This window comes from Narcine bancroftii, chromosome 4, assembly GCF_036971445.1.
Source record: "Narcine bancroftii isolate sNarBan1 chromosome 4, sNarBan1.hap1, whole genome shotgun sequence".
NCBI lineage: Eukaryota > Metazoa > Chordata > Chondrichthyes > Torpediniformes > Narcinidae > Narcine > Narcine bancroftii.
In genome coordinates this window covers 125,475,286-125,489,064 of record NC_091472.1, presented here as the reverse complement: position 1 = coordinate 125,489,064, position 13,779 = coordinate 125,475,286, and the positions used below count along the sequence as shown (strand labels likewise).

The window sequence follows — 13,779 nt, the reverse complement described above, 5'->3', positions numbered from 1 at the left end:
AAACGAAGAGATTATTTTCAGACAAGGTTGGGTTCAGTGGTACTATATTATGAATTTGTGACTATTGTAAGTGGCACAACCAACCTAGTCACTAGCCAATTAGCCCATAGTTCTTGGGTGGAATCTGACAACTCCTTTGTGACTTTTTTCTGTTTCAAACAGAATTTCACCTTTGAGGATGGGTGAACCATGGGTTTTTGCTTTTCACTTCTCCTTTCCCAGAATGAATGAATCCTTCCATAATGTTTGCACTGTCCTCGTCCTGTTGCTCCTCCTGTGATATTTGTATGTCTATTTCAATAACAGCTGGTTACTTTGAAACCAACCAAGCATGTACAGTTTGTAATGATATTTGGTCTGATTTATTAAATGCACATGACCTGTACAGACTTTCTTCATTGTTTCTTGGATATTTGCTACAGTATTAACTCAGATCATGTTATATACCTGACAATGTATAAAATTGTTCTGGCATGTCTTGCCAACAAAAAAGCAGGACAAATTAAACGGAATTATTTACTGTCACTACAAACTATTTATTGTCATTGCCAAAGTATTGAAAGTTAGTTAATGGCACCAGTGCAGGTTTTGTGTTTCAATGGGACATTGTCGCCTGGTCTTAACATATACAAAATACCCAAATTTCAGGTAACTGTCTTAACATTAAAACCACACTCAAGCAAATATTGTTTTCAAGGTCAAATAAAACCAAAGTCAATTGGCATCAAGGTGTAGACACTCCAGAGATGGGAGTTGTACCCTACGCAAAGGAAGATGGCTGTGACTGTTATTTCATCTTCAGGACATTACCGCACAAGTTCCTTGGGAGGGATAATCTAAGAAGTGACCAGTAATTCCATCCTACAACAATGGAAAACCTGCACCTGATACCTCAGCCCAGGTCGTTTGTGATCATTGAAATGAGTAACAGGCCCAAAACTGAACCTTGGAGAACCCAATCTGCATCATCCTGTCTTTGAGCCCATCACTCCAATAGCTTCCAACCTTTTAACAAGCCTTCTGGGCAGCACCTTGTTAAATAGCAGCTGCAAATCCAATATATGCGGCATCTTCCATCGCATTTTGATCAACCTTTTCATAGCCCTCAAGGAAGTTGCTTGTTATCAAACAAATTCAACTGTGACAAATTCCACACCTGCTGTCAGCGTAATGTACAGCATAGAGATGGGCCCTTTGATCCACTATATCCATGCTGAGCTTTTTTGCCATCTACTCTAATCTCTTTTGCTGATTTAGGTCCATTTACTTCTAACCCTTACCTATTCAACAGCCTGTTGAAATGACTTGCAAATATAATTATTATATTTATTTTCACCACCTGCTCTGGCAGTAAGCTTCAAACATCAGCCACTCTCTGTGTAAAATTAAACTTTTCCCTTAAATCTCCTTCCTCTTGTTTTTTTATACCCCAAGCGTGGGGAAAAAAGATTTTGTCAATCTACCCTCTAATTTAATGTTTGCCTTTTTGGTAACCTCTCAGCTTCTTTCACTTCAGGGAAAAGAAACAAAGCCCATGCAACCTCCCCACTTAATTAAATTTTCCAATGCAGGCAATGTCCTTTTAAACTTGCCACGTTTACTGGAAAATTTAGTCTCACTTTGTCACATGTAAAAGCAAAATATTCATAGAAGTATTCAAATCTGCTACTGTGACACTGCTCACATCCCAAAGGTGACAAATTACACGGTCCACTGTGCTGTCCTATTTTTGGAATGCATACATTACAAATCTTTAATTGCTGTGCAGCCTGTTATGTCACTCAAGATTTCATGAGCTTAGCTTTAACATTTTGAACAATCGGGGTCATGTCACATTGATTGGTGAAACCCTACTACTTCTAACACAATGTTGGAAACTTTGTCTCTGTTAGTAATTGATCTCAACTGCTCTGCAGGACAGAATTTCGCAATCTCACCTCGATTAATGAAAGGCATTACCCAGAAGGCAGGATGTGTAATGGTGCCAGTTAAGTTTTGGTTGTGGATTGCATATTGGGGAGAGGAGGGAGTCAAAATAGAGGACGCAACAGAAGCCAAGTCGAGAGAAACAAATCTTAAGTTGTCAGATTTTTCTGCTGTTGAAACTAATGAACAATTTAATTATGTATTTTACCCCCATCACTTGGTCTCCCCTTTTTTAGAAGAGAAAGTTCTATGGTCACAACTGCACTGTAGTTGACACAAAAAGGTGCGGCTGAGAACGGATGACTATCTTTGGATAATGCATTTCTGCGCACTTTTCGTGTTTTTTATGTCGCACGTCCATAGGTCAGTTAGTCCCTACTTTTTGTCTAGGGATCACACGGGCTGGCTTTGATCTCATTTGCCAGATTGTGTCTCTCAACTAGTTGGACTCTATCAACAGACATATCTTACCTTGTCAACACTGTTGAAGTTCTATTTATATAGCAGGGACTCCAACAGCGGGAGTTTTCAAGACCTGGATTTCCAGTCGGTTTGTGGCTCTTCATCGCTCTGAATCTCTGCCACCGAGAGACAGGAGTAATTCATGCAGACCACGATTACTGAGGTCTCTGTGACTGCACTTAAAGTCGAAGCAGTCTTTGGGCTTGTGCTCACCCTCTTGCTTGACATCTCGTACGGCTATTGGGGTTGCAGCGAGCATCAGTTTTGACACACATCATGCTCGGGCGTTTCCAGTGGGACATCGTGGAGGTATGTCCCACTGTGGCATAGAACCCGTAAGAGTACCATGGACTTTGCTGCGAGGTGGCGCTGCGGTAACTTCCTTCTTCCTGAGGGACTAGGGCTGATCTCCCAAAATGGCAGAACTGTCTCCCAACCCATCAGAATCTTGCCATTTAAAGAAATGAAAGTTACGCAGTGGAGAAGTAGCAGCCATTCTCAATCTTTCTTTCATCTAAGGCCTTCTCTACAGCGGAGAGACTGGATGCAGACTGGGAGAGCGCTTCGCTAAGCACCTTTGCTCCATCCGCATCAGTGACAAGGATCTCCCAGTGGCCAACCATTTCAATTCTGTGCTCCATTCCCATGCTGACAAATCTGTCCATGGCCTTGTACTGTAAACCAAGACCATCCGTAAATTGGAGGAGGAACACCCAATTTTCCATCTGTGCACTCTTCAATCGGATGGCATTAACATTGACTTCTCTGGTTTTTGCAAGCCTACTCCCCCTTCTCCCTCTTTTCTCCAGCTCCCCACCCCCCCCCCCACTTCCCTCTCCATTCTCAGTCATACCCCCTCCCCTTGCTTGCTAGTCCACGCTCCCTTCCTTTTCCACCTATTACATCCTGCTTGTGGGACTGTGCTCCTCTCCCCACCGATTTGTTCAGGCACATGCCTTCATTGTGCTCATATGTTGATGAAGGGCTCAAGCCTGAAACATTGGTTATGTATCTTCCTTTGCTTTATAAAGTACACTGTTTGACCTGCTGAGTTTCTCCAGCAGTGTGATTTAACTAATTTCCTGGAGCTCCACATTCATTCCAGAAGCAACATCTTTGAAGAAGAGATTAGTTAAATCAACCTAACTGGTTCATGCATTTAATGAAACTTTTAATGAGATCAGGATAAATCTCTTAAATGGCAAATTAAGCAAAATTTCTAAAGTTGAGTAGTAGACTCTACTTTTTAACCATCAAACGACTATTAACACTCATCCCATTTTATTCTGATTCACACCCCCAGATTCTGCCACTCATCAACATTCAAGGGGAAATTTTACTGCAGCTAATTAACTCCAGCCCACACATTTTTCGGAATATGAGAGGAAACTTCATTCAGATAGCACAAGGTCAGGATAGAACCTGGGTCCCTGGGGCTGTGAGTTCAACTGTTCCAGCAGCATCACTGTGCCACACGTCACCACCACTTCAATGTAGCCTCAGTAATTAGGTTGTCAGTAGAAGCTTAACTCCGATATTTAAATACACAAATAATTTCTCATAAAGGAATCTGGAACAAAGCAGCATTAGACAGGCCACTTGTGATAAAATGCATGTGTTTTCATTCCAATGAATTGTGAGAATCTAGAATCACCCCCAGCAGGAGTGAAACGAGGTCAATTAATTTCAAGATTGAGGTGGAATTATTTTTGTTAAATAGTCTTCAGGGGAAATGAGAATTGGTAAATTGAACCAACACTCTGCAATGATCTATAATTAATGGAAGAATAAACTCACGGGGGTGATGTTGCAATGCCTTACAGTTATATCGTCCAATATTCTGCAACTGTAATATTAATGCTGCCATATCAGCAATAATGACCTCTGGATAATGTAAACTCATACTTTTCTGCTGTATTGTAATTAACACTGAATATTCATAAATTTTTTCTCAACTTCCCTGATGGGATCTGGACACTGAACCCCAAGAATGCTTCAGGCAACAGGAAAAGAGATGAAGTGGATGGAGTTCAAATGAAATTGTCACTTAAAATGGTATTTCATGGATTTCAATCATACAACTGTGATCAATTTGTTTAAAGACACCTGAATACACTTCCAATGTCTAAAATGTGTGCCCTCCAACCAATAGGTTGAATCTGCTCTCTTAACTAAGGAAGAACAATCCTTAAACATGGGGGGGTGAATTGAGTGAGGATAGGTTCCAATCTGCAATGGACCTTCACTGTTTCAATCCACACTTTTACTGTAACCTTCAAGGCTTGTGGCTGTCTTAACCAATCTTGTGCAAGCAAGAATGGGAAATACATCTGATGGTGGCTGTGCCTTCAACCTTTTCTCCACCGTCTGAAATTGCCTCCCTCAATTTCTGCTCTTCCTTTGTTCCTCTTTAAAACCAACATTTTAGGCTTGGCATACACTTGTCAAATTGTGCATGAAAGTAGAGATTTTCTGTTAAAGGCTGTACATAAAACACAGCTTTTATATCAAGTCCTGTGGACAGAAAAGATAATGTGCTTGCTTCTCATGCTGTCCAGTTTTACCAATTCAAAGCAGGGAACACTTATTTTAAAATGTAGACACATAGCATGGAAAAAAGTCATTTCTGCCCATGAGTCCGTGCTGCCCAATTTAACCAACACCCCCAGAATGCTTTGAATGGTTGGAAGAAATTGAAGCCCCCAGAGAACATGGGAGAACGTACAAACTCCTTACAGACAGTGCAGGATTCGAACCCCAGTCCTGATTGCTGGTGCTGTAAAGCCATTGCTCTAATCACTACACCAAATATGCTGCCAAAGTTAAGCTGAACATTTTTGGGAAAGGAAGAATTAAACATTCAAGATGGAGTTTTCAATTTCATGGCTGTGATGAACATTGTAAACAATGTTGGGCAATTCTACTGTTAACCTTTTCATGGCTGGAAAAGAGACAGTATGGTGGGTTGAAAGGAAGAGAAAGAGTTGTGAAAGAGCAGGTCAATGTTGTGACAAGAAGAACCATTCTATAATCTGATGTATATGGGATTTTATTTATATAATAAACATTTAAAAGTATAAATACAAACATTAAACCCAAATTACTTAATTCATGATTGTCTCCAATCATAACGTGTCATAAATAGAACAAAGGGTTGGTATCTAACCTGGGAGATTTATATTACAAAGTATATGTTATACATTATTGCAAGCATCAATAATTCAGCCTGAAGACAAGTAAAAAGACCTCCACTGCTGACCCAAGAAGGATATCAGAAATGCCAATTAATCCGTTGGGCAGTTATGCTCATAGAGTCATTGAAAGCTTTAAATGCTTGAAATTCAAATAGTTCATCTGGTGTTAGTGAAGCATCTGTGGATAGCAGTTGCTACTAATGAGACAGAGACAGCTTAAATCAGTTCAGCTGGAAAGCTAGAAATTTATGACAACCCACACAATGTTAAACACCTATTGATATACATAAAGGGTCAAGAAAGTAAAATATTGAGTATCTTGGGCTTTGCAAAGACATTCATTTAATTTATCTCAACTTAATCACCTTCTGTCTGTACTTGGACTCAAACTATAGTTCAGCAATTGATTTTAAATTCCTTTTAACAGTGCATCATTTAACAAGATAATCCAAGTCACATGGCCCATGCAGATCTGATTTGTTGACACGATCCATAAAAATAACCAAGGCAAATCAACTCTAATTGGCTGCTGCTCAAAGGTATGTTAAAATCCAAGATTTAATATCTGAACTATAGGCATCACTTGCAGTTCTGTTCATCTCCTGGCCGCTCCAACTCAGTTCATGTTGCAAATTAAAGCAGGAACACGGTTAGGAGGGAAGGCATTTTTTTCCAACCTCCCACCTCTGACAAATATATCTTTTAATATATTTCATAATTTAGATTAGATTGCATCCAATATCTCTCAATAAAATGATTGCAGCAAAAAAAAAGTTGTATTAGGCTGGCCTTGCAAACAGCAGAAACAGAGTGACACAAAAGGGCCAGAATTCATAAAAAATTTAACTTTTTAATATTTGGTACCCTTTATAAACAAATGTAATGATTTCTAAGTTGGCTACACTGTTAGTTTCTTTCATATCCTATTTTTCAACATCCTACTGTCATACTGCAAAGTTTCACAAATAGGTTTAGTGCATTTTGGTTTACCTTTGATGAGATGTGCCTTAAACTTTGCAAGTGAAAATTTGGTGTCCATCTTTCCCAGTTCCTGAACAAGATATTTTAAACTTTTCTCCTCCTTCTTCATAGGACTAAACATCAAATAGATTAACCCTGCTTTAGATATGGTTGTTCACATAACATCTCAGAGACTTGGACAAATGAAATGATGTTATTCTATTTTTTGTACCATCGGACAGTTGGCTTCATTGGGCAGGCCATGTGACTTGCAGACCTGGCACCAGATTCCAAAAACAAATTCCATTCCCAACTCTTGTCAAGGAATAGATTCAAGGGTACACTCAAAATCTGCAACATCCCCAATGACTCTTGGGGAATCCTGACCCAACTCTGTTCAAAGTAGATCTGCAGCAGTTGGGAAGCCCACAGTGTTGCTACATAAACAGTGGAGTGAACCAGCCACAAACCATCCATCCAGCTGATCCATCTGGAATGAACACCACTCCTTCCCAAACCTGCTGTTTCAACATTGGCCTTGTTAATCACACCAGAATCCACAAGCTAAGGTGAATGCAAATAATCCTCATTCCTTAGGAACATGATTATGGGAATCCCAGCTATTCACACTATCATAGAATCCAGCAGGCATGAAGCTGTACTGCAAGTTGATGGGACTTCAGCATGGATTTCATGCACTAGCGATTCACAAATACCTATCTGAGTTAAACTACAATCTACTAAGCAATGAAAAATAGATGGGACCTGTGAAGATTTGCAATTTGTAGAGAAGTAGGTGCCATCCTTATTTCGCTGGTTGACATTCTTTTTTTCATGTATTCAAATGATTGTAACATCCAGGACAAACATAAAGTGAAGACTCTTTGCTCTGCCGAGAGGTCAATAAGTGCATTTGCTATGGACAGTCAATTTGTTCCAAGGGAAGCCTCACATTTTATATTTCTTGCTTTTTATGTTACGTCCAGGCTATCCGTGGGCGGTGCCAGATCTAGCAAATAAAAAGCAGAAACAAAAAAGTAGGTGAATATTTGCACTGAAAACCAGACATTTTAGAGATTCAGAATCAAGCTGTGTGGTATACTCTCGAGGTCCTTGAAGCTATTTCCCGTGGGTTTACTTACCTTGGGCTCATATCCTTGTTGTCTCATCAGCTCTGCTTCACGCTGAATTATCTCTTCGTATTGCCTCTCTGCTAGCCTTTCCTCATTTTCCTCTTCACGTTGCTGTTCCAACTCTTCCAATTCCTTCCTTCTCCGTTCTTCAACCTAAAAATTATATTTAAAGCTATGAATATCTGCATTCATCAGCCCAGTGGTCTAATTTACACATAAATTAATAATTTGTTTATAATTGCCACCAACTATATCGTATCCTTCTTGGTATTCCAAGCACTTATTTTCTGTGTGTTTAATTACTTTGGGTTATTATCCTTGTCTGATTAACTCTGCTTCACAGAGAAGCATCTCTTCATTTTGTCTCTCTGGTAGCTTTTTCTCATTATTTTCTTTATATTGGCAGAGGCCAAATAACTTCAGAACCTAAGAAATAGAGGGTGTGGTGCATGCCTCGCCCTCTATTTTTAGAGCCTGCACCTTCACTCATTAAGACCAGCTCCTATGTCTTATTCCATTTTGCTTCTCTGTGACAAATTCCTCTTGGTGCCCAAAAAGCCCTCAACATCAGTAACAACCACACCAATTTATCAATCAGTAAGTTGGTGCTAAGAGCAATGTTTCATCTAGCCAGATCTAGAAATCAGACAATTACCTCCAGATAATAGGATTCATTTGAGGATAAATTCCTTTGCATACAGGATTATCAATCTGCAGTTCTCTACCTAGTTGTGGATACTCAATTATTGACTAAAGATCCAAAATCGCCTGTTTTCATTTGATGTTGCTTCAGAAAATTGTTCTGGAAGAATCTTTTGAATTCCTCCCATTTCTGCTGCTAATTTGATGTGTCCATTCTACATGAAATTGATATTTCCCCATGTCTATTCTATTATTTGAAATACTTTCCATTGTACTATTTGTTCCTTCTTTGTGAATGCTTTTCACTTGTCATACCAGTATTAGCTGGGACAGAGAAACAAGGAAGTGAACTTAAATCTTGCTTCACCTGTCACATTGCTTTTCCATATTCGACTGACCAAAAGCCACAATCCATCATTGATGCTGTGAATTAAATCATTGTCTGAATGAACAACCTTTGGAGGAATTTTGGTTAACTGACACTTTAATATGTTTAGGAACAAGGAATTAATAAGTTGTAGCAGCTACTACAGTAGATACTACTAAATAAAGGCAAACACACACAAAGGTAGTCAACTCAAGACTGGTTTATTGCAGACATACACAGACCTTTTACTCCCTGCCTGTTCATGAGCTCGTTAGTGAACAGCTGCTGGTCCTGTGGACCAGCAGGTTAAAGAGCCATTAGTACTCCACACCTTTAGGCAGGGGCTTCATCTGATCCACTTGCTGTACTTTGGCACTCAGCAATGCTAGCCTGCAATGTGTCAGGTAAGTCTGTGAAGTGACGGTGGTGGTTCACAATACCACGCTGTGTGCCTGCTACACAGTGTCTTTTTGTGCCACACAATTTCTACAACTCCTGCATGTACATTCATTAACAAGGTAATACTTGTATTTCAATGTGGTTTTTGGAACAAACCTGAGCTTCCAGTTCCTGCTTGCGAGATGTTTTCACTTCCTCCTTGTCCTCTTTCTCACGCTTAGTCCTTTCCTTTATTTCCTCTAAATCTCTGATAAGCATTTCCCGAAGCTGTACAGATTCCTCCTGAGCACGCCGATTCAACTCCATTCTCTCCTGGATTTGCTGCTGTCTGCCAGCAAGTACCTAACAAAGGAGGTCACATTAAATACTGTCTACGACCCCCCCCCACCCCAAAAGAATTTCAAGTACACTGCATTGTATAGATCCAGGATTTCTTTTAAGTTTAGCCTTTCAGATTAAGTCCACAAAACTAAATAATATTACAAGAGCACCAAAACTGCCTAACTGATATTTCTTAATTTTGGTCAGAATGTGAATACAGAGTTACTTTCAGGTCTTTTGCTTCATATAAACTCCACAACAATTTTGCTGTCCTCATTCAGAATTATCATCACAAGAGCTTGGATGAGGAAGTTCAATTGAGAGTTGTTTCTTTTATGATGGTGAAAGCTTTCCCTTTTGCATTTTGTATAGTTCTCAGTAGTAGTAATAACATTTGCTTTCTACTTGTTAAAGAAAATTATCCCATTATCCCCTTCACTGTTCGCTTTGGTTATTTGATAAGGAGTTGATAAGGAAAGAAACGATGATAAAAGGAATAAAAATAAAAGAGAGAATATAAAATCAGCCTATTTGCAGATGACATCATAGTATCTTTAACAGAACCAGTTAAGTCAATTAAAAAAAAACTACATATGAAACTGAAAGAATATGGAGAGAAATCAGGGTACAAGATTAACACCAATAAATGCGAAGTGATGCCAATGAACAAAATTGATTATTCAGAATTTTAAAAAGAAACCCTTTTTAATGACAATCACAGGCGATATGTTACCTTGATATCAGAATAGATAACAACCTGAAACATTTATACAAATTAAGCTATGAACCATTAATTTAAAAAAAATACAGAAAGATTTAGAGAATTGGAAAGAACTACCGTTAACTTTAAAAGGAAGAGTAAACTGTATTAAGATGAGTGTATTTCCATATGTGCAATATCTGTTCCAAATATTACCAATTCCCCTGACAGAAAATTTTTTTGCAAAACTGAAGAAAATAGTAAGGATTTTTTTATGGAAAGGTAAGAAATCAAGAATAGCACATGGAGTTACAAACAAGGAGGGTTACAGCTACCAAACTTCAAAAATTACTACAGGGCAGCACATTTAAGGTACTTATCAGATTTTTATCAGAGAGGAGAAAAACCAGACTGGACTAAGATAGAATTAGGCAAATTGGGAGAAAATATTCTGGAATACATACTTTACAAATGGGATAAAAAATTGGTGCAATATAACAATTCACCAGTACTACATCACATACTTAAATTATGGAAAAGAATATACCTGGAAGAAAAAAAGATAAATTATCAAATACCAAAAATGATATTAACACAAAACCCATTAATCTCCTTTACAATAGATAATTTATTTTTCAAGGAATGGGATAGAAAAGGAATCAAGAAAATAGAAGATTGCTTTTTGTGAAATAATTTATTAACATTTGAGCAATTAATAGATAAATATGGAATAACACAAGGTACAATGTTTGCGTATTAACAATTGAAAACTTATTTAAAAGATAAACTTGGGAATAGCTTGAGATTACCAGGAAGTAACAGCTATGAATATTTAATCACAGACACAATGATGGTAAAAAAATTTATAACCAACACGTACAACAAACTGCAATACAAGGAAGAGGATGAAACAAAGTTGGGAAAAAGATTTTAACATAGGGATAAAGAACGAAATATGGGAAAATTTATGTATAGGAACAATAAGGAACACATTAAATACTAGCTTATGTATGGTACAATATAACTGGCTACATAGGCTATATATATATATATTTTATCCATCAGAAATTAAAAGGGTGGGACCCAACAGTGGATTGATGCTTTTGCTGTAAACAAGACTGGAACAACATTACATGCAATTTGGACATGTCCAAAAGTAAAAACTTTCTGGGAAGATCTAAAGCTAATATTAAACAAAATCACAAAAAAAATTTCTGTTAAATAATATAACAGACAAAAAATTAGGACTAAAATTAGACAGAGCCCTACTAAGATTTATTATGATAGCGCTGGCAGTAGCAAAAAAATGTATCATAACAACCTGGAAAATGGAAACAAGCCTTAAAATACAACAGGGGTATACAGAAATGAACACGTGTATTCCATTAGCAAAAATTACATACAATCTGAAAGACAAGTATACATTATTCGAACAAATTTTGGAACCAGACATAAAATATGTCGGAGAATGCTGACCACAAACTTCCATCTCTTAAAACAACATAATTATGAGCAAAATAAGATTTAAATATGTGAAAGTGGACGATACGACTTTTTTTTTTGCTTTTTGTTATTTCTTTGTTTATTGTGTTTTATTGTTTATTGATTTTTGAAGGGGAATGGGGAAGGGGAGAGGGATGAAAGGGGGGAAAAGAAGAAATGTCACTATGTATGTATTGATGATGATCATTTGTGGATGTTGTTATTGATGACTCAGTGCAAGAAATAAAAAAAATTTAAAAAGAAAACTATCCCATTGTTATCTTTCAAATACAATCTATAGTGGCTTTTCAACCAGCCATCTGCATCATGAGAGTTGACAATCATAGAACCATTGAACAATGCAGCACACAAAACAGACTCTTCGGCCCTTCGAGTCTGTGCCAAAATTATGTGGGGTATAGATGCAAGTCAGTTTTTTCCACTGAGGGTAGGGGAGATACAAACCAGAAGACAACCATGTGCTCTGGTTTGTATCTCATCTACCCTCAATTGAAAAAGCCTATCTGCATTTACTCTGTCTATCCCCCTCATAATTTTAAATACCTCTGTAAATTTCCCCTCTTTCTTCTACGCTCCAGGGAATAAAGTCCTAACCTGTTTAACCTTTCCCTGTAACTCAGTTCCTGAAGTCCAGGCAACATCATAGTAAATCTTCTCTGCACTCTTTCTATCTTATTGATATCTTTCTTGTAGTTAGGTGTCCAAACCTGCACATAATACTCCAAATTTGGCCTCACCAATGACTTGTACAACTTTACCACAACATCCCAGCTCCTATACTCATACTTTGATTTATGAAAGCCAATATGTCAAAATCTCTCTTTACAACCCTATCTACCTGTGATGTCACATTCAGTGAATTATGAATCTATATTCCCAGATCCATCTGTTCTGCCACACTTCTCAGTGCCCTACCATTTACCGTGTATGTCCTATCAAAATGCAACACCTCACAGACATCTGCATTAAATTCTATGTGTAATTTTCAGTCCATTTCTCCAACTAGTTCAAATCCCTCTGCAAGCTCTGAAAGCCTTCCTCACTATCCACAATGCCTCCAATCTTTGTGTCATCTGCAAACTTTCTAATCCAATTTAGCATGTTATCATCCAGATCATTGATCTAGATGACAAACAATAATGGACCCAGCACCAATCCCTGAGGCACACCACTAGTCACATGCCTCCAGTCTAAGAGGCAATCATCCACCACTACACTCTGGGTTCTCCCATCCAACCACTGTCAGAACAGTTCACAACTTCACTATAAAAACCAAGCCTTAGAATCTTTCTAAAGTCCACATTAACAACATCCATGGCCTTTCCTAGGTAAATTTTCCTCGTAACTCCTCGAAAAACTCTAAGATTGGTTAACATGACCTATCATGCACAAAGCCATGTTGACTATCCCTAAACAGCTTCTAGCTAGCCAAATAAAACACCTTCCAATAATTTACCTATTACCGACATCAAGCTTATCGGCTTATCATTTCCAGGGTTACGTTTGGAGGCTTTTTTTAAAATACACAACAACATGAGCTACCCTTCCAATCCTCCGTCACCACACCCAAGGCTAAGGACATTTTAAATATTTCTGCCAGAGCTCCTGCAATTTCTACACTCGTCTCCCTCAAGGTCCAAGTGAATATCTTGTCTGGTCCTGGGGATTTGTCTACCCTTATTGCTTTAAGACAGTAAGCACTTCCTCCTCTTTAATCTGTATAGGTTCCATGACCGTGAGTAGGAAAGGGCTTTGGCAAATACTAGAGCGCCTCGGATGCCCCCCAAAGTTCCTCAACGTGGTTATCCAACTGCACGAAAACCAACAAGGTCGGGTCAGATACAGCAATGAGCTCTCTGAACCCTTCTCCATTAATAATGGCGTGAAGCAAGGCTGCGTTGTCGCACCAACCCTCTTTTCAATCTTCTTCAGCATGATGCTGAACCAAGCCATGAAAGACCTCAACAATGAAGATGCTGTTTACATCCGGTACTGCACGGTTGACAGTCTCTTCAATCCGAGGCGCCTGCAAGCTCACACCGAGACACAAGAGCAACTTGTCCGTGAACTACTCTTTGCAGACGATGCCGCTTTAGTTGCCCATTCAGAGCCAGCTCTTCAGCGCTTGACGTCCTGTTTTGCGGAAACTGCCAAAATGTTTGGCCTGGAAGT

At 38.6% G+C, this 13,779-nt stretch overlaps 1 protein-coding gene across 3 annotated transcripts in view; it reads right to left on the bottom strand.

The window, feature by feature from the left end:
* Positions 1–5,421: 5,421 nt before the first annotated feature.
* The window catches only part of tchp (trichoplein, keratin filament binding), a 42,015-nt gene continuing 33,657 nt past the window's right edge, over positions 5,422–13,779 (bottom strand). For all 3 annotated transcript variants that reach the window (XM_069932736.1, XM_069932738.1, XM_069932737.1), the window contains exons 11-13: positions 9,240–9,425; positions 7,685–7,828; positions 5,422–7,551 (exon numbers count right to left, since the gene is read on the bottom strand). In XM_069932736.1, coding sequence (XP_069788837.1) covers positions 7,519–7,551; positions 7,685–7,828; positions 9,240–9,425 — 363 coding nt within the window. In that variant the 3' untranslated portion in view covers positions 5,422–7,518. The remainder of the gene's footprint in view (positions 7,552–7,684; positions 7,829–9,239; positions 9,426–13,779) is intronic.